A 19,441-nucleotide genomic window follows, 5' to 3' on the forward strand; every position below is an offset into this window, starting at 1 on the left:
GCGTCTCTATTTGGCAGAGCTGGCGCCTCGGAAATCCCGGGCTCTGAAGCTGGGTGTGGTGGTGCGGGACTTTTAACCCAGCACTCTGGAGGCATAGGTAAACGGATCACTATAAATTTGAGGCCACCCTCATAGTGAATTCCAGGTCAGCCTGGGCTAGAACGAGACCCTATCTCAAAAAGTAATCAAACGAGCTGGGCGTGGTGTCGCACGCCTTTAATCCTAGCACTCGGGAGGCAGAGGTAGGAGGATTACCGTGAGTTCGAAGCCACCCTGAGACTACATAGTGGATTCCAGGTCAGCCTGGGCTAGAGTGAGACTACCTTGAAAAACAAAAATAATATTAATAATCATCATCAAACGAACAAAGTCGGGCGTGGTGGCGCACGCCTTTAATCCAGTACTTCTGAGGCAGCGGTGGGAGGATCACTGTGAGTCCAAGACCACCCTGACACTACAAATTGAATTCCAGGTCAGGGTGGGCTAGGATGAGACCCTACCACGAAAAACAACAGAACAGCCGAAGGCGGGCGTGGTACTGCACGCCTTTAATCCCAGCACTTGGGAGGCAGAGGTAGGATCACTGTTGAGTTCGAGGCCACCCTGAGACAACAGAGTGAATTCCAGGTCAGCCTGGACTTGAGTGGAACCCTACCTCCCTTTCCCAAAAATAAAATTGAAAAGACTTCTGTCGGTGGGGGATAGGGGAGTACCTAACTTGCCCACTGGATGTGTTAATTCTCTCTACTAGTGGCCAGCAACTGTGAAGTCAAATCCTGCTTTAAAATTCTGCCTGCAGAGGGCAGGTGCAGCAGAACTTTTTTTTTTAAAGAGTGGGTTGGATGTCTGTCTACCTCCTGATGGTGTAGGCCCAGGCCCTGATGTTGGCAGTATAGGCTTGGCCCTGCATAGAATATTTATGAAAATCCCTGCCTACTGTCTCCCAGAGCAGTGCTACTGTGTGATATTACCTGTCCTTGTTCCGTTTTCAAGCTTTTACCAGGACTCCTGCCAGATGCTGTGCAGTTTTGGAAGGACACTAGGGAATAGGATGTGCCTGGTGTAGCAGGTTCAGATGTTTTGAACCACAAAAGTTGAGAGTCTAGCTGTGGCTTGACTATTGGCCAAACCTGATCCCATTGCTCATGCAAAGCCAACAAAAAAACATCTTCTGTCCTCCACCTGCTGTGGACCCCATGATCACAGTCCACCCAAGCTTACACCCACAGATGTCCCCTCTGTGTGATACATATAAAATACATATGTGTATGTATGTGTTAATTTTTTTTATTTTGGTTTTTTGAGGTAGGGTCTTGCTCTAGCTCAGGCTGACTTTTTGGTTTTTCAAGATAGGGTCTCGCTTTAGCCCAGGCTGACATGGAATTCATTCTGTAGTCTTAAAGTGGCCTTCAACTCATGTCAGTCCTCCCTGCCTGTGCTTCCTGAGTGCTAGGATTAAAAGCCTGTGCCACCATGCCTGGCTAAAGATCATAATTTTTAAATGTATATATATTTTTGTTGTTTTTCGAGGTAGGGTCTCGCTCTAGCCTGGGCTGACCTGGAATTCACTATGTACTCTCAGTGTGGCCTTGAACTCATGGCAATCCTAGTTCTCTGCCTCCAGAGTGCTGGGATTAAAGGTGTACACTTCCCAGCTAAATTTTTAAGGGCTAAGGATGTAGCTCAGTTAGTACAGTGCTTGCCCAGCACGCACAGAGTCCTGTGTTTAATCTCCAGCACTATATAGACTAGACAGTATTGCATACCTATAATTCCAGAACCCAGGAGTACAAAGTCATTCTCAGCTAGTGATAAATAAATACATACACACACATAACATATATATATACTTAGGAGTCAGATGATGTGAAAAGTTGATTGGTTTTATATGGAGTTAGAGGTAGACATGCGCCAAGGGAAGAGCTCAGAATGAATCCCAGTTAACTGGGATGTTATACAAGAAGGTTAGTGTCACCGCAGAATAATGTGGCCCCCATCGGAGTGGGGGAAGATAGACACTTTAGGTTCTCCTTGCAGGACATAGCCCTTAAGGGTTGGCAAATCAAGCAAGCCTAGGTCATTGCCTATGCAAATATAGTTGCAACTATCACACAGCCAGCAAGCGACTATGAACAGAGAATGGAATAAGAAAGGAAGGGTGATGGGCTGGAGAGATGGCTTAGTAGTTAAGGCACTTGCTTGGAAAGCCAAAAGACCCAGGTTCAATTCCCCAGGACCCATGAAAACCAGATGCACGCGTGTTCAATTACTGGAATTCACTTGCAGCAGCTGGAGGCCCTGACATTCCCATTTTCTCTTTGTCTATTTGTCTCTTAAATAAAGATACTTTTTTTTTTTTTAAAGGGTGAAATACTTGGGTTTATGGTCAGTGTCTGCTGAGGTTTGGTTCCAGAGGATGGCTTTAGTGAGAACTCAAGTTAATGTGCAGTTGTATACTGGGAGGTAAGTATGAGACCAAAATGGAGGCAGAGGGCAGACTCCAGAGCTTGAGGGGCATGGAGTTAAGGGTCTCAGAAAGATGGTGGGAAAATAAAAAGCCAGACATGGTGGATTTAATCCCAGCACTTGGGAGGCCGAGGTAGAAGGATCACTGTGCGTTGGAGGCCAACCTGAGACTACTTAGTGATTTCCAGGCCAGCCTGGACTAGAGTGAGACCCTACCTCGAAAAAAACAAATAAGATGATGGGGCTGGAGAGATGACTCATGGAACTTAACAAGCATGAGTGTAGATCCCCACACCTCAGGTGCTGCTGTGCATACTGTTACCCCACCCTTAGGGAGGATCTGTGGAGTTTGCTAACCAGTCTAGTAAAATTCAGGAAGCTCCAAATTCAGAGAAGAAAAAACTGTTTTGAAGCCAGGTGTGGTGGCACACACCTTTAATGACATAGCTTTAACCCCAGCACTCGGGAGGCCATCCTGAGACTACAAAGTGAATACCAGGTCAGCCTTAGCTAGAGTGAAACCCTACCTTGGAAAAAAAAAAACTGTCTTAATTAGGTGAACAGTAGATGAAAACATGACCTCCACACACATGTACTTCCAAAAAAGAAAAAAGAAAAAGGCTAACCAGGTGTGGTGGCACAAGCCTTTAATCCCAGCATTTGGGAGGCAGAGGTAAGAGGACTGATAAGAGTTCATGGCCACCCTAAGGCTACGTCATGAGTGAATCCAGGTGAATTCCAGGTCAGCCTGGGCTAGAGAACCTACCTCAATAAATAAATAAATAAATAAATAAATAAATAAATAAATAAATAAATAAATAAATAATAAAGATCAAACCAGGTGATCTGAGTTTAAAGACACTTGAAACTGATCCAGCTTTCCAAGGTAGGACCAGAAACCATGTGCTATGGTTATCTCCCCATGATGTAAACTGGGCTAGGTGCACAGAAGAAAGGTGAGGAAAACAGGTTGACACCAGAGTGGCTTTAGAGCTGAGCTATGCAGAGCATGTCATCCATGAAATGAGGGGTAGGTGGGAAGATAGTAATGTCAGCCCAGTGATGAAAGACTACTGACTAAGGGGGGACTTAGGGTGGATTGGAAAAATGAGGATGAGAATACTGTTTGAGGTACTCCATTTTACAGAGGGAAGCGCCATGCAGATCTGAATCCCACCACTCCTGTAGAGCAGCCTCTTCCAATGCCCCAGGCAGCAAATAATGACAAGTATATCCAGAGAAATAACTGGCAAAGAACACTGCAGATTTTATTTGTACAATCTATACCGAGCAGTTCTGTGGCTGTGCCACTGAGAGAAGACAGAACCTGGTCTCAGGCCTGTAGCTGAAATGTAAATAAACACATATCAGATTTACTGTTAAACAGACACTCGTTTTGCTCCTTAGTTCCGTCATCAGAGAAAAGTCTCCCCTTGTCCAGTGTGGTGGCCCTCAGTGGTACTGCACCACTCTGGAAAATATTCCTTCGGGTTCCTTCCCATCCCCCAAGGCTGCAGCAAATCCTTCCTGCCGCCTTCTCTTGGCCAAAGCAGCCAAAGACTTAAAAGTTTTTGGTTCATAGATGGCCAGGTCTGCAAGTACTTTCCTGTTGAGCTCCACCTGGCACTGTGAAGACAAAAAAGCAGCCTTAAATCAGTATCAGAAACTAAACGATGGGCCAGACAGAAGAATGTGACTCAGACACCTGTGGTGTGAGCCACATTCCTCTGGCTAGTGCTCCGTAGTTCCAGAAGACTGCTGACATGGAGTGCCTGAGAAGTGTGGGAAAGGCAGAGTAGAAGCATACTGCCTGCGTTACACAGCAGGAGGCTGCAGAATCAATGTGGTAATGACTAGGGAGGGCGCTTGTAGAGCCTGCAACATGGTAGGGGCAACTACGGACCATGACTAACTCATGGATCAACATTCTTTGCTAGAGTCAGTGGTCATCATTTAGCCATTAGGACTCTTGGCTTGGTTTAATCCTGGACCACAATTTGGAAACTCCTCCAAGTATGCTGAACCATGGTTTTTATCAAGAAGTACCTTAGGGCTGGGGTGTATCTCAGGGATAGAGTGCTTGTGCACAAAGCCCTGAGTTCAATATGTAGCAATAAAAACAAAGTAAGACTACAAGTGATTTCAAAAAATTATCCAGGCATGGTGGAGCACACCTTTAATCCTAGCCCTTGGAAGTGAAGGTAGGAGAATTGCTATGAGTTAGAGACCACCCTGAGATGATTACATAGTGAATTCAAGATCAGCCTGGGCATGAGTGAGACCATACCTCAAAAAAAAAAAGGTTCCACCAGTAAGCCCAAGTAGAAAAAAGAATGGTGGGCTGGGCTCCATAAATTAAATACTGCTATCATGCACTAATAAACCCTACCTTGTACCTACAACTTAGCCCAAGTAGAAAAAAGGGTGGGGTGGGCTCCAAAAATTAAATACTGCTATCATGCATTAATAAACCCTACCTTGTACCTACAACTTTTGTACCTTGTGCTTTTGTACCATGTGCTTTCTAAACTTCAGGCCAAAGGTCCCAGCACTCAGAGACTAAGGTAGGATTGCTCTGACTTTGAGGTCTACCTGGGCTAGAATGAGAGCCTGAAAACAAAACTGGCTGGAGAGATGGCTTAGTGATTAAAGCACTTGCCTGAGAAGCATAAGGGCCCATGTTCGATTCCCCAGTACCTATGTAAGCCAGATGCACAAGGTGATACATGTGTCTGAAGTTTGCAGTAGCTAGAGGCCCTGGTGTACTTGGGTGCGCAATCTCTCAACCAAAAAAAAAAAAAAAAACACCAGGAAATTTGGCTAAAGTATCAGAATTTAACCTTGACCAGAAACCAGATTTTTTTTCCCCGGTTTTGTCAGGTAGAGTCTTGCTCTGGCCCAGAGTTACCTGGAATTCACTATGTAATCTCAGGGTGGACTCAAACTTGCAGCAATCCTCGCACCTCTGCCTCCAGTGCACCATCACTCCTGACTTCCCTTTTTATTTAAAATTTTTACTAGTTTGCCTGTGTATATGGAGAGGGTGGGGCATGCCAAAGTCTCTTACCATTACAAAAAAAATTCCCACCCATAAATGGCAGTGGATCTGAACGCAGGACAGCAGGCTTTGCAAGCAAACTTTTTTTTTGGGGGGTGGGGGGCTTCTCAAGGTAGGGTCTCAATCTGGTCCAGGATGACCTGGGATGAACTATGTAGTCTCAGGGTGGCCAACAACTCTTGACAATCCTTCAACCTCTGCCTCCCTAGTGCTGGAATTAAAGGCACGTGCCACCATACCCAGCTACAAGTACTTTGGAGAGCTGAACCTCAGCATCTTTTATGTCTCGACGACATGGACCACTTCCAGGCTTTCTTGTGTCAGACAGGAAGGTCTTTGATGATGCTCAGTACCTCATCAGGGATCTCAACCTACCTTAATTAAGTTGGCAATTAATGATGGGTACTGTAAACCATGTTCCTGGGAGGCAGCTGTAATTCGATTAATCCAGAGCTAGAATGAGAAAACATTGAGATGCTTGACATTGATTTCTAAATGCTATGTCCATAACTCCCTTCTAGTAAAGACTCTGACTGAACCACAACTACTTGTGAAAATGAGTAGAAGGGGGGCCAGAGGAGATGGCTCAGTGATTACTGGCGTTTACGTTCAAAGCTTGCTGGTGCGGTTTCAATTCTCCAGTACCAACATAAAGCTAGATGTTCAAGCTAGATGTGGTGACACACGCCTTTAATTCCAGCACTTGGAAGGCACAGGTAAAAGGATTGCAGTGAGTTCAAGGCCACCCAGAGACTACATAGTGAATTCCAGGTCAGCCTGGGCTAGTCATAGTTTCAGTTCCCCAGTACCCACCTAAAGCTAGATGCACAAGCCAGGCATGTTGGCGTATGCCTTTAATTCCAGCACTGAGGAGGCAGAGGTAGAAGGATCGCCATGAGTTCAAAGGCACCCTGAGACTACATAGTGAACTCCAGGTCAGCCTGGGCTAGAGCAAGACCCTACCTTGAAAAGCCAAAAAAAAAAAAAAAAAAAAAAAAGCTAGATACACAAAATGGCACATGTGTCTGGAGTTCTTTTGCAGCAGCAAGAGGCCCAAGCAACCATATGTATTCTATTTCTTTCACCCTAAGTAAATGAAAATATTTATAAAAGATGAAGCCGGGGGCTAGAGATGGCAGAATACACCTTAATCCCAGTACTCAGGAGGCAGAGGTAGGAGGGTCACTGAGTTTCAGGCCAATCTGGACTCCAGAGTGAGTTCCAGGTCAGCCTGGCTAGAGTGAGAACCTACCTAGGAAAAAACGGGTGAGGGGGCAGAAGAGCAATGGAGTAGGACATAAACATTTCATCCAGCCACTGCAAGCACACCCCACACAAGGCAAGTGCATGGGGTGCAGCAAGGGCACATACATGAGCATATACTACACACAACAATTTTTCTACTTTTTAAATATTTTTTTTTTATTTGTGTGGAGAGAATGAACAGGCATGTCAGGGCCTCTTGGTGCAAATGAACTCCAGATGCATGAGCCACTTTGTGCATCTAGTTTTATATGGGTACTGGGGAATTGCACCTTGGCCAATCCAGGCTGACAGGCTTTGCAAGCAAGTGCCTTTAACCACTGAACCATCTTCCCAATCCTATAATTTTCTTTCTAAATGATAAGCAAGCTGCAGCTGGTACGTGCCTGTAATTTCAGCACTCAGGAGGAAGAGAACCACAAGTTTAAGGACAGTCTGGTCTACATAGTGAGTTTCAGGGCAACCAACACTATACAGCAAGACATTGTGTCAAACATGCAAGCAAACAAATAAACAAAAATGATAAGCAGGTCTGTTCCTGGAGACCTAGGCAAGGCTGAAGCAGGAATGTTCAAGGCAGGCCTGAACCACAGAATGAATTTAAGTTCATCCTGAGCAACTTAGTGAGCTTCTAGGTATAAGCCACTGATCCTGGCCTCCTGTCGCAAAATAAAAAGCTAGGGGCTGGAGAGATGGATCAGTAGTTAAGCGCTTGCCTGCAAAACCTAATCACCTGGGTTCGACTCCCCAGTTCTCACATAAAGTCGATGTGCAAAGTGGCACATGAAGTTTAAAGTTTCTGTGCAGTGGCTGGCGACCCTGACATACCCATTCTTTCTGTCTATCTCTCTGCTTGCAAATAAATAAACATGTATATATATTTTAAAGCCGGGCATGGGGCGTATCCCTTTAATCCCAGCACTTTAGAGCCACATCTAGAAGTATGAATCAAACTGCCCCTGGGCCAGGACATGGTATCATTGGTTTCTGTGCACACTAACAGGTGAGAGACTGTTTCAAACCACTAAATGTGGGGTGGGGAATCTCTTAAGCATTTTTTTTTTTTAAGTTTTTCATGGTAGGGTATTACTCTAGCCCACGCTGACCTGGAATCAGTCTCAGACTGGCCTAGAATACACAGTGATCCTCCTACCTCAGGCTCCCAAGTGCTAGAATTAAAGACGTGGCCACAACACCCAGCAGAGAGAAAGAATGGGCGCACCACGACGTTTAGCTACTGAAAACCAACTCCAGATGCATGTACCACTTTGTGCATCTGGCTTTATGTGGGTACTGGAGAATCGAACTCGGGTCATTAGGCTTTACGGACTAGCGCTTTAACTACTGAGCCATCTCTCCAGCTCTCTTAAGCATTCTTTTATTCAGGTATATGAACACAGTATTCAAGCTCATTTTTGTTGTTCTATCTCAGTGGTTCTTAAGTTTGAACCTACATCTCTGATTTTTTTACAAGGTAAGGTCTCATTCTAGCCCAGGCTGACCCGGTACTCATTCTGTAGTCGCAGGTTGGCCTTGAATTCATGGTGATCCTACTACCTCTAGCTTTAGAGTGCTGGGATTAAAGGCATGCATCATCATGCCCCCCCCCTTTTTTTTTCCTTTTCTGGTTTTTCAGGTAGGGTCTCACTCTAGCTCAGACTGACCTGGAATTCACTATGTAGTCTCAGGGTGGCCTTGAACTCACAGTGATCCCCCTACCTCTGCCTTCTGAGTACTGGGATTAAAAGAATGTGCCACCATGCCTGGATTTTTTTTTTTTTTTTTTTTTTGAGAGAAAGTGAAGAAGAGGCACAGAGAGAGAGAGAGAAAGGGCATGCTAGGGCCTCTAGCCACTGCTGCAAACAAACTCCAGATGCATGCACCACAATCTGCATCTGGCTTACATAGGGAGTCAAACCAGGGTCATTAGGCTTTGCAAGCAAGCACCTTAACTGCTAAGCCATCTCTCTAGCCCACTGTTTGTTGTATTTTGAGACAGGGTCTCAATCTAGCCCAGACTAACCAGAAACTCACTCTGTAGCTCAGGATAGCCTTGAACTCAAGGTGATTCTCTATCCCAGCTTCTCCAGTTCTGGGATTAAAGTCATATGCCACCATACCCAGCTGTTTTACTTTGTGTGTAATATGTGCTTGCATTTGTGCACATCATGAGGCACATGTGAGGTCAGAAGAACTGTTTATGTTCCACTGTCTTTGAAACAGGGTCTCTGGAATCTGGGTTCAAGTCCTTAGTACCTACATAAAGCCAGAGACACAAAGTGGTGCATGCATCTGGAGTTTGCATTAGCAAAGGACCCTGGCACTCCCATTCTCTCTCCATGCACTATATATATACATACATATATAGTGGTGGGTTTTTTCTTGGGGGTGGTGGTTTTTTAAGGTAGGGTTTCACTCTAGCCCAAGCTGACCTAGAATTCACTACAGAGTCTCAGGGTACCCTGGAACTCACAGAGATCCTCCTACCTCTGCCTCCCAAGTGCTGGGATTATTAACAGCATGCACCACCACACCCAGCAAAAAGCAATTTTTTAAATTTAAAAATAAAAGACAAAAACAGGAAACATGTATCTGACTGCTGCAAAAGAGTATTGTTCCAGCATTTCTATGTGTATGCTGAGGAATTAAACCTAGTCTAGCAGGCTTTGCTGGTGAGTGCCTTTAACTGTTAAGCCATCTCTCCAGCCCCTGGAGGTTTGTTGACACAGATTGCTAGACTATCCTCCTATTCAGCAGGTTTAGGGTAGGGTTTTAAGTATGTATTTACTTTTTGGTTTTTCAAGGTAGGGTCTCACTCTAGTCCAGGCTGACCTGGAATTCACTATGTAGTCTTAGGGTGGCCTTGAACTCATGTTGATCCTTCTAGTTAGGCCTCCCAAATGCTGGGTGGGTTTAAAGGCATGTGCCACCACGCCTGGCTTAAGTGTGAATTTCTGAGTTCGGAAGTGACCTTGGCTGTCCAGGACCCTGACGCCCTGAGACCCTATGCCTACCTCTGTGGCAGTAAATGCTCACTTTACTTCTCCTATTATACCAGACACTACCATGTGGTTACAACACTGAGGGACACATTTGGCCTGACCAACTCCCCAGATCATAAGATAGCATCACTGCAAAGGCCTTTTTACAGCTGGGAACAGAATAGGAATCCATGCAGCTACACCGTGCAGACCTAAGCGTGAGCTCGGGAGTCCATCGTGCTGGACACGGATCCAGACTACTGAAACCGCTCTCTCTGGATCAAGAACAGGCTTCTCACGCTGCCGTCCTTTCATATGGCCCACACATAACTTAAAAACCGGGTAGAGCTTTTATCTAAAACAGCAAAAAAGAACGCTTCACCCAGTTTCTATCCAACGGAATGAAGAAAGACCTGATAAACAGCCAAGCACAGACAGTAGCAACCGAGAGCCCAAAGGACGTGAAGCCAAGGCGACACTTACGGTCCTCAGGGTGCGCTTCTTGAGCCTGCGGGCCTTCGTGCTCTTAACCAAGGCTCTGGTCACCGCCCTGACGGCAAGCTGGTAGCAGCGGTTCTTTCTCCCCCGGAAGTGCTAGGTGAAGACGTGGGAAGCCAGAGTGAACGTGCGGCGGCGGCGGGGGCGTCCGCCCACCCTCCCGCCGCCTCCGCACGCACTCACCCGCGCATGCTTCAGCACCTCCTGGACCCGCCAGTAGCGGTCGGTGAGGCGGTTCCGCAGCCAGAGCCGCGTCGTGAGGAAGACCATGGCGCGCTGCCTGACTCGGGCAGCGCCCACAAGCGCTTCCGGAGCAGCGGCCACGAACGTTTCCGGGGCAGTAGACGACGGGGCGCTGTACGCGCGGCTAGCGTTTCCGGTGTGCCTCCACCGTCGGCTTTAGGCGGGCGGCGGACAGACTGGATGAATAGGGCTGAAGGCGTGGACGGGAGGCGGCGGGGCAGACGGCGTGGGCGGCCCCAATACGGCCAGCTGCCCTCGCCTTAGACCGCGCGTGCGTGAGCCTCAGTCGGCCTAAGTGACCGGAAGCGCAGACCTATGCCGACCAGACCCCGTAAGGCTCGGACCTGGTGCGCGGCCAAGAACATTACTGGGAGTAGCAAGCGGGGTTAAATCGGGAGAACTGGGACGCGCTCATGTGGAGATCCGTGGCTCCTTGTGAGTGTGCAGTATCAAATATTCAAGACTTAGTATTTTATTTAAGAAAGAATGGGGTGCGCACGAGCCCCTAGCCACGGCAAACGAACTCCAGACGCATGCAAGCGACACTTTGTGCATCTAGCTTCATGTGGTTACTGGGGAATCTAACCCTAGCTTCAGGCTTTGCAAGCAAGGTTCTTTAAGCAATAAGCCAGCCATCTTCCGCTCAAGATTTCTTTATTTTTTGTTCCTTTAAATTTTTATTTATTTATTTTTGAGGTAGGGTGTCACTCTAGCTCAGGGAGACCTGCAATTCACTGTGATCCTGCTACCTCTGCCTCCCAAGTACTAGGATTAAAGGCGTGCGCCACCACGCCCGGCTTAATTCTTTATGTATAAAAAAGCACATCTATCTAATTAATACGCAGTTTTGCTCAGCAGTCAAAGGTGCTTGTTTGCAAAGCCTGCTGGACCAGGGTTCTAATCCCTAGCACTCAAGTAAACCCAGGTGTAAAAAGTGGCAGAAATAGCCAGGCTTGGCACACACCTTTAATCCCAGCACTTGGGAGGCAAAGGTAGGATTGCCATCACTTTGAAGCCACCCTGAGACTATATAGTGACTTTCAGGTCAGCCTGGGCTAGACGAAGACCCTACCTTGAAAAAAGAAGAAAAAAAGTAGCAGAAGCATCTGACATTTCATTTGTACTGAAGAGACCCTAGCATGCCCATACACACATACACAAAATATTTAAAATAAGGGCTGGAGAGAGCTGGCATGATGGCGCATGCCTTTAATCCCAGCACTTGGGAGGCCACCTTGAAACTACATAGTGAATTCCAGGTCAGCCTAGGCTAGAGTGAGACCCTACCTCAAAAACAAAATAAGGGCTGAAGAGATGGTTCAGTGGTTAAAGGCATATTTGCTTACAACACCTGAAGGCCCAGGTTCGATTTCCCAATACCCACCTAAAGCAAGATGCACAAAGTAGTGCATGTGCCTGGAGTTCTTTTGCAGTAGCAAGAGGCCCTGGCAAACTTCTCCCTCTCTTTCTTTCTTTCTCTCTCTCTTTTTAAGGTAGGGTCTCACTCTAGCTCAAGCTGACCTGGAATTAGTCTCAGGATGGCCTCAAATTCATTGTAATCCTCCTACCTCTGCCACCCAAGTGCTAGAATTACAGGCATGTGCCACCACGCCCAGCATTCTCCTTTTCTCCTTTTTATCTAAAAAAAAAAAAAAATTCCAGGAAGGGTTTCACTCTGGCCCAGTCTGACCTGGAATTCATTATGTAGTCTCAGGGTGGCCTTGAACTCATACGGCTTCTTAATATCCTTAAAAAATTGTTTGAGCAGGGAACGGTGGTGCATGCCTTTAAACCCAGCACTCAGGAGGCAGAGGTAGAAGGAACACCATGAGTTCAAGACCACCCTGAGACTACATAATGAATTCCAGGTCAGCCTGGACTAGAGTGAAACCCTACCTCGAAAAAAAAAGTCAAGAGCTGGGGAGATAGTTTAGTGGATAAAACACTTGCTATATCAGAGTTTGGATCCTTAGCACCCATGTAAATGTTGGGTGGGTATGATGGCTTATCTATTACCCCAGCATTCAGTAGACAGAGATGGGATAGCCAAGTTCCTGGGCAAGCTAGCTAGCTAGACTAGCTGAATCAGTGAGTCTTGGGTTAAAGTGAGAACCGTGTTGCAGTAAATAAGGTAGAGGATGATAGAGGAAACCTGATGTGAACCTCTTGCCTCCACACACCACCTTACATAAGAGTATGTGTACACACACACATGTATACATCTGCATGCCCAAAAAGCAAAGGAACACTGTAGGGCCTTGATGGCCACTGTAAGAAGTCCCTTTAGGCATGGTGGCACACACCTTTAATCCTAGCACTTGGGAGGCAGAAATAGGAGGATCACTATGAGTTCCAGGCCACGCTGAGACTACATAGTGAATTCCAGGTCAGCCTGGGCTAGAGTGAGACCCTATCTTTAAAAAACAGAAAAAAGGGGGGCCGGGTCTTGAAAGCTACCAAGTTTTTAAAAAATATTTTCACTTAGTTGCAAGGAAAGAGAGAGAGGATGTGCATGTCAGGGCCTCTTGCCATTGCAAACTCCAGATGCACATTTTTTGTTTATCTTTACAATGCTAGGTAAGTGATTTACCAGAGCTACACCCCAACCCACAGGTAGTTTTTATGCATCACAGGAGCACGGACTTCTTTTTTTTTGGTTTAAAAATAAAAGAATTTTTGCCAGGTGTGGTAGTGTATGCCTTTAATCCCAATACTTGGTAGTCAGGTAAGAGGATCACCTTGAGTTTGGAGGCCACCCTGAGACTACAGTGTGAATTCCAAATCAGCCTGAGCTAGAGAGAGAAAACCTACCTTGAAAAAAAAAAAAAAAAGATTTATTTGGCTCATTACTATAAGTCAGTTTTGCCTCACTTTCCTTAGAAGATATAGAAGAAATGTCTATTCACCTCAAACAAAGAGGGCACAGACATACCAAAGAAAGATTCTGACAAGTCCAGCTTGGTGAAATAAATGAATTCATTACAATTGCTTACAAATTTATGGGCAGATCATCACCAGAAAGTCTTAACCCCTGCACACCAAGATCTTATATATACATTTTTTGTGGTAGGGTCTCACTCTAGCCCAGGTTGACCTGGAATTCACTATGTGTCTCAGGATGGCCTCAAACTCATAGCAGTACTCTTACCTCTGCCTCCTAAGTGCTAGGACTAAAGGCATGCACCACAATGCCCAGCCTTTCTTTTTTTTTTTTTTTTAATTTTTACTTATTTATTTGAGGGAGAGAGAGAGAGAAAGTGGGCACACCAGGGCCTCTAGTCACTGCAAACAAACACCCAATGCATGTGCCACCTTGTGCATTTGGCTTACATGGGTCCTGGGGAATCGAACATGAGTTATTTGGCTTTGCAGGCAAATGCCTTAACCACTAAACCATCTCTCCAGCCCCACCCACTTTTCTTTTTTCAAGGTAGGGTCTTGCATTAGCCCAAGCTGACCTGGAATTCACTATATAGTTTCAGGTTGGCCTGGAACTCATGGCCATCCTCCTATCTCTGCCCTCCTATGGCTGGGATTAAAGGTGTGTGCCACCATGCTCAGCATCTTATATTAATTTTAATCTTCCTTCTTCAGCCCTCCTGAGTTCAGGGATTACAGGCATGAGATAACCCTATTTTTTTTCAATTTTATTTTTATTTATTAGACACAGAGAATGGGCACGCCAGGGCCTCCAGCCACTGCAAATGAACTCCAGACGCATGCGCCATCATGTACATCTAAAGCTGGGACCTGGAAAATTGAACCTGGGCCCTTAGGCTTCGCAGTCATGCACCTTAATAACTAAGCCATCTCTCCAACCCTTAGTATTTTTTTTATTTTATTGTTTTTGGTTTTTTGAAGTAGGGTCTCACTTTAGCCCAGGCTGACCTGGAATTCACTCTGTAGTCTCAGAGTGGCCTCAAACTCACAGTAATCCTTTTACCTCTGCCTCCCAAGGGCTGGGGTTAAAGGCATGTGCCACCACACTTGGCCCAATCCTATTTTATATGGCTCCAAGTCTGTGGAAGATTTCATGCAAACCTGTGTTCAGAGCACTGCCTAGTGTTAATGTACTAGAGGTACAGGCTCAGATAACCTAAAGCACAAATACTCTAGAAAAGTCCATTTTTCCTCTTATCAGTGATTCAGCAAACACTGCCCAATTGTGAGAAGGATGGTCTATTTCACTGCAGAACAGCTGAATGTCAAGATTTAGAGGACTACATTACAGCAGAAATTTGGGGAGGGGCAGGTGCAGTCTGGTGGATGGGGCTGTAACATCAAGGACAGGAGAGCTGTGGCCCCTCCCTCTCCATGGGCTTCCTGGGCTTGTTCTGTGGTGACTGCAAACAGTCAAGTATTGAGGTGGTTGTTTCATCCATCAAAGCAGAAACTGTATTATCACCTGTCTTAGGCACCTCACCCCACTGTGTCATAAGGGCAGGGCTAGCTCCACGGCTCAGCAAAAGCTCTGTGATGGGGCTGTGACCATGCTCCACAGCAAGGTGCAGAGGGGTCTTGTGGAGCCAGCCACCAGCATTGACCTGTGCACCATTGTCCAGGAGATGGTTAGCAACTTCTGCATGGCCTCCTCGAGCAGCATAGTGCAGAGGTGTGAGACCCAGTGCATCCTGAGCATCCACGTCTGCTCCCCTGGCCACCAAGAGCTGAACAGTGAGCAGGTGTCCACCACTGGCAGCCCTGTGGAGTGCACAGCGGCTGTTCTTGTCCCTGACATTTGGGTCTGCCCCATGGCCCAGCAGCACTTCAGTGTCCTGGAAGAGTAAAGGAAGAAAGGACAGGAATAGGAAACTGCCTTCATCCAGGTGACTTAGGGACTAGGCCATGTGTTTGCCTAGCCCAAACTTCTGTGGTCTCTTTCAGCAAACGAGTGAAGTGGAATCTAAAGCAGCCCTGAAGGGCTTCTGCTTGAGTCTTCCACTTTCCCCTTATTGCTCTTATATTAAATTCAACACTTTAGTCAGGAGTGGTAATGCATGCCTTTAATCCCAGCACTCAGGAGGCAGAAATAGGATGATTGCTATGATGCTCAAGGGGATGCACGTGTCTGTGCAGTGGCTGGAGGCCCTGGCACGCCCATTTTCTCTATCTGCCTCTTTCTCTGTCATTCAAGTAAATAAGCAAAAATAAAAAATGCATGCATAGTTCCCACTAAGAGAGTCTGGTAATGCATATATTGTGTATTTGGCTCAGATTTATTAAAAAAAAAAAAAGAGGGGCTGGGCATGTTGGCGCATGCCTTTAATCCCAGCACCTCTGAGGCAGAGGTAGAAGGATGGAGGACTGCCTTGAGTTCGAGGCTAACCTAAAAAAAAAAAAATGGAAGAAAGTAAAGAAAAGTAAAAGAAACAAGAGGTGCCGGAGAGATGGTCCAGTGGTCATTAAACCACTTGCCTAAAAATCCTAACAACCTGGGTTTGATTCCTCAGTAACCTCGTAAAGCCAGATGCACAAAGTGGTAAATGCTTCTGGAGTTCCTTTGCAATGACTAGAGGCCCTGAAGGACATTTTCTCTCTCCTCTCTCCCTCCCTCCCTCCTTGCAAAATAATAATAATAATCCGAGCGTGGTGGTGCACTCCTTTTATCCCATCACTCTGGAGGCAGAGATAGGAGGATTGCCATGAGTGCCAGGCCACCCTGAGACTACATTGCAAATTCCAGGTCAGTTTGGGCTAGAGCGAGACCCTACCTTGAAAAACCAAAAAACATAAATAAATTAATTAAAAAACTGAAACGGGGCTGGATAAATGGCTTAGAAGTTAAGGTGCATGCCTGCGAAGCCTAAGGACCCAAGCTTAATTCTCCAGGTCTCAGGGCGAAAGCCATATACACTCCAGATGTGTCTGTAGTTCGTTTGCAGTGGCTGGAGGCACTGGCGATCCTATTCTCTCTCTTTCTCCTCTCTCTGTCTCAAATCTTTAAAAAAATACAACAAACAAGAACATCAAATAAACCTGGCATGGTGGCGCACGCCTTTAATCCCAGCACTCGGGAGGCAGAGGTAAGAGGATCGCCATGAGTTCAAGGCCACCCTGAGACGACAGAGTTAATTCCAGGTCAGCCTGGACCAGAGTGAGACCCTACCTCGAAAAAACAAAAACAAAATCAAATAAGAAATACGTGCCAGGCATGGCGGCGCATGACTTTAATCCCAGCACTCACTCGGGAGGCAGAGGTAGGAGGATCCCGGTAAATTCAAGGGTACCCTAAGACTACATAATGAATTCCAGGTCAGCCTGGGCCAGAGTGAGACCCTACCTGGGGGGTGGGGGGGTGGAAAAAGTAATGTGCTGCTGTGGGACACCAGACCAAAGTGAAAGTGCCAAGCTGGGTATCTCCCCCCATACACACCGTCTCCATGACATAGGGAGGTGATAAACAAGAGAGGCACAACCAGGAAGGTTGCCTTAGCCCTTAATCAACCCCTCCATCCCATGATGCTCCATCTCCTTCAACCTCTAGGGGTGGGCTTCACTCTTCTCTTCCCCTCCAGCCGGGTGGAAGTGCTGTGCATGCAGCTTGGGGGCTTCCTGACCCCAAAACGGGGAAGTGAGTATACCTGATGGTGGCCCAGGCCTGCTGCCAGGCCGAGCGCGTTAATCCCCGCGCCGTCGGTGGCGTCCACTTTTGCTCCCAGCGCCAGGAGAAGGCGCAGAGATGCCGTGTGTCCTACTGTGGCCGACACCATCAAGGCGCCTTCCAGGTCCGCGCCCTCGGCTGCCGCCAGCAACTCGAGCACAGGGAGCCTTCCGCCCGCCGCTGCCCAGTGCATCGCCGTCCAACCGCGTTTGTCTGCAGCTGCAGGGTCCTGTCCCGGCACGGCCAGCAAGCGCGTGGCCAGCAGCGTGCGGCCCAGCGCGGCGGCCCAGTGCAGAGGCGTGAGACCGGTCTCGGAGCGAGCCGCCGCTGGGGCCCCGCGCTTCAACAGCAGCTCCGCCACACTCCAGTACCCGTGCCAGGCAGTCTCATGCAGGGGCGTGCGCCCCGCACGGTCCATGGCATCCGCTGGGGCCCCGCGCTGCAGCAAGAGGCGCACCAGGGGCAAGTGGCCCCGCAGCACTGCCAGGTGGAGCGAGGTCCGACCTGCACGGTCCCTGCCAGGAAGCGAGGGTGCTAGCGTCTGAACCGTCCAGCTCCAGCCAGAGAAGGGACCCCAGCCAGCCCCTGGGCTCACCGTTCTTTCAAGTTGCCCCCTTGCCGCAGCAGCTGCATCACCAAGCTCGGAGGACCCTGCCACACGGCCTGGAGCAGGCACCCCCTGCTTTGGGGGGTACTAGACTCCTCTTCCCTGGCTGCTGGGGCCTTCTCCTCCAAGCCCAGCTCCAACCACCGCAGTTCCTGATCAGGTTCTGTCTGGTCCTGCCTCTTGAGCTTGGAGACTATCTGAGGAAAACAGGGGCCTGCATTCACCCCGAAGGCCTCTGGCTGGCCAAGCCTATGAGTCACCTTGTAGCCCCACACCATCAGGGGTTCCCAACCACCACTTGAGCCTTGGTTCTCAGTTACCGCCAGACGCTGGTCCAGGAGATCTGTCTTCTGACTGGGGGTCCTCTTCATTCTGATTCTAGCCTAGTTTCCTTCTGTTAACCTCCTCAGAAACCCTTTCTCACAGACTGAGAGGTGGGTGTTGCTCATTGGAGGTGAGAGTGGCAGGTAGGAATGAGTAGAAGGATCCTGCTTCCTCCTGGACCAGGTTGAGGCCACCTGACACTGTTTATTCAGTAATTTAAAAGGAGGCTCTATGGCTGTCAGGGCCCCTTCTTGGCCTCCCTCCCAGGAGGGAAGGAGACGGAAGGTTGGGAAGGGCAAGCAGAAACATGCCCTGGATAAGAGCTCTTCATCCCACCTCCCCTCAAGCAGCACAGCCTTTGATATGCCCTGACTTGCCCCTAGGCACACTGGGTGCTGCCTCCACGTTCACCCTGGGGCTGGAACCACCTTTCCTCCAGGTCCCAAGCAGCACTGGGAAAATGGGCTGGATGAGGTTCCATCCTTCCTTCTAGTTGAGATGCACAAGAGAAAGGATTCACCCTATTTAGCTGGACAGAGGGCTCTGTGGGGTGATGGGTATTAAAACCTCTGGAGAGGACTGGAGAGATGGCTTAGGGGTTAGGGCACTTGCCTGCAAAGCTAAAGGACCCAGGTTAGATTCCCCAGGACCCATATAAACCAGATGCACAAAATGGTGCATGCATCTGGAGTTCATTTGCAGTGGCTGAAGGCCCCGGCATGCCTCCTCTCTCCCCATCTCTCTCAAATAAATAAAATTTAAAATAGAATATATGCTTCCATCACTTGAAAACCATTGTCTATTTTCATGATGTACTGGATTCAAACACACAGGACGTGTATAATTATAGTTGCTGTTTATTGAGCACCTATTGTATACCAGGTTCCACATGGAGCACTAACAACATACTCTCATGCCATCTTCTGAACTTCTCCACCATATAGGCACTTGGAGCCTTCCTGTTCCAGTGAGACTGAGGTGGGTTTCAGATGTCAGATGAGGGAACATGTACTGGCTAGGACTGGGAAGTGAGTGGCTGCTCCTTTAGATGCCAGCTACTGATAGGGCAGTTGTCAGAGCCAAGATCTGTGAAATGAAGCCATTGTGTGGGGGAAATGGAAGCAGGGAGAGGCGGGTCAGAGGGTCCCAGTGTCCAGCTGGGCCTTAGGGACAGCACACAGGAGCTGCCTACAGTTGCCTACAGAAGCCTAACAGGTAGAAGGGGAAACTGAGGCAAGGGTATAATTCTGGAGACTAGCAGCTGGGATCTGGGTGTGTGTTGAAACTGGGGAGGGTGAAAGGGTTTCTAGCTGACCCTGGGGGTCCTGGTCCTGTTGTCTGACTATCACTATGGTAGTAGAGGGAAAGCCTTCTTTTCTTTTTTAACCTTTTTATCGACA

General features: G+C 47.7%; 2 protein-coding genes and 1 long non-coding RNA gene across 3 annotated transcripts; 1 reads left to right on the plus strand and 2 right to left on the minus strand.

The window, feature by feature from the left end:
- The first annotated feature begins 8 nt into the window (after positions 1-8).
- LOC123460813 lies at positions 9-3,748 on the plus strand. The gene is made up of 3 exons (XR_006637216.1): positions 9-97; positions 2,365-2,463; positions 3,614-3,748. It is a non-coding gene; the product is annotated as an uncharacterized LOC123460813 (long non-coding RNA).
- Positions 3,710-10,583, minus strand: Mrpl20 (mitochondrial ribosomal protein L20). Its single transcript, XM_004657754.3, has 4 exons — positions 10,450-10,583; positions 10,252-10,362; positions 5,900-5,977; positions 3,710-4,092 (listed from the first exon to the last, which is right to left on the minus strand). Exons 1-4 carry the CDS (start codon positions 10,534-10,536, stop codon positions 3,919-3,921), a joined length of 450 nt encoding a protein of 149 aa, XP_004657811.1. The 5' UTR covers positions 10,537-10,583; the 3' UTR covers positions 3,710-3,918.
- A 4,109-nt stretch (positions 10,584-14,692) lies between these two features.
- Ankrd65 (ankyrin repeat domain 65) lies at positions 14,693-18,088 on the minus strand. Its single transcript, XM_004657417.2, has 3 exons — positions 17,706-18,088; positions 17,091-17,625; positions 14,693-15,284 (listed from the first exon to the last, which is right to left on the minus strand). Exons 1-3 carry the CDS (start codon positions 18,086-18,088, stop codon positions 14,790-14,792), a joined length of 1,413 nt encoding a protein of 470 aa, XP_004657474.2. The 3' UTR covers positions 14,693-14,789.
- Between the last annotated feature and the right edge of the window lie 1,353 nt (positions 18,089-19,441).

The sequence above is a fragment of the Jaculus jaculus genome, chromosome 5, assembly GCF_020740685.1.
Source record: "Jaculus jaculus isolate mJacJac1 chromosome 5, mJacJac1.mat.Y.cur, whole genome shotgun sequence".
Taxonomy (NCBI): Eukaryota; Metazoa; Chordata; class Mammalia; order Rodentia; family Dipodidae; genus Jaculus; species Jaculus jaculus.

What these genes read in the sequence shown, in the direction of transcription:
- Ankrd65 (XM_004657417.2), bottom strand. Translation starts at nt 18,088, where the DNA reads ATGAAGAGGACCCCCAGTCAGAAGACAGATCTCCTGGACCAGCGTCTG. An exon ending in GGGGGCAACTTGAAAGAACG is followed by an intron (nt 17,626 to 17,705) that starts GTGAGCCCAGGG and finishes GCTTCCTGGCAG; the next exon opens with GGACCGTGCAGGTCGGACCT. An exon ending in CAGGCCTGGGCCACCATCAG is followed by an intron (nt 15,285 to 17,090) that starts GTATACTCACTT and finishes TTACTCTTCCAG; the next exon opens with GACACTGAAGTGCTGCTGGG.
- Mrpl20 (XM_004657754.3), bottom strand. Translation starts at nt 10,536, where the DNA reads ATGGTCTTCCTCACGACGCGGCTCTGGCTGCGGAACCGCCTCACCGAC. An exon ending in AGGTGCTGAAGCATGCGCGG is followed by an intron (nt 10,363 to 10,449) that starts GTGAGTGCGTGC and finishes GTCTTCACCTAG; the next exon opens with CACTTCCGGGGGAGAAAGAA. An exon ending in AGAAGCGCACCCTGAGGACC is followed by an intron (nt 5,978 to 10,251) that starts GTAAGTGTCGCC and finishes TTCTCATTCTAG; the next exon opens with CTCTGGATTAATCGAATTAC.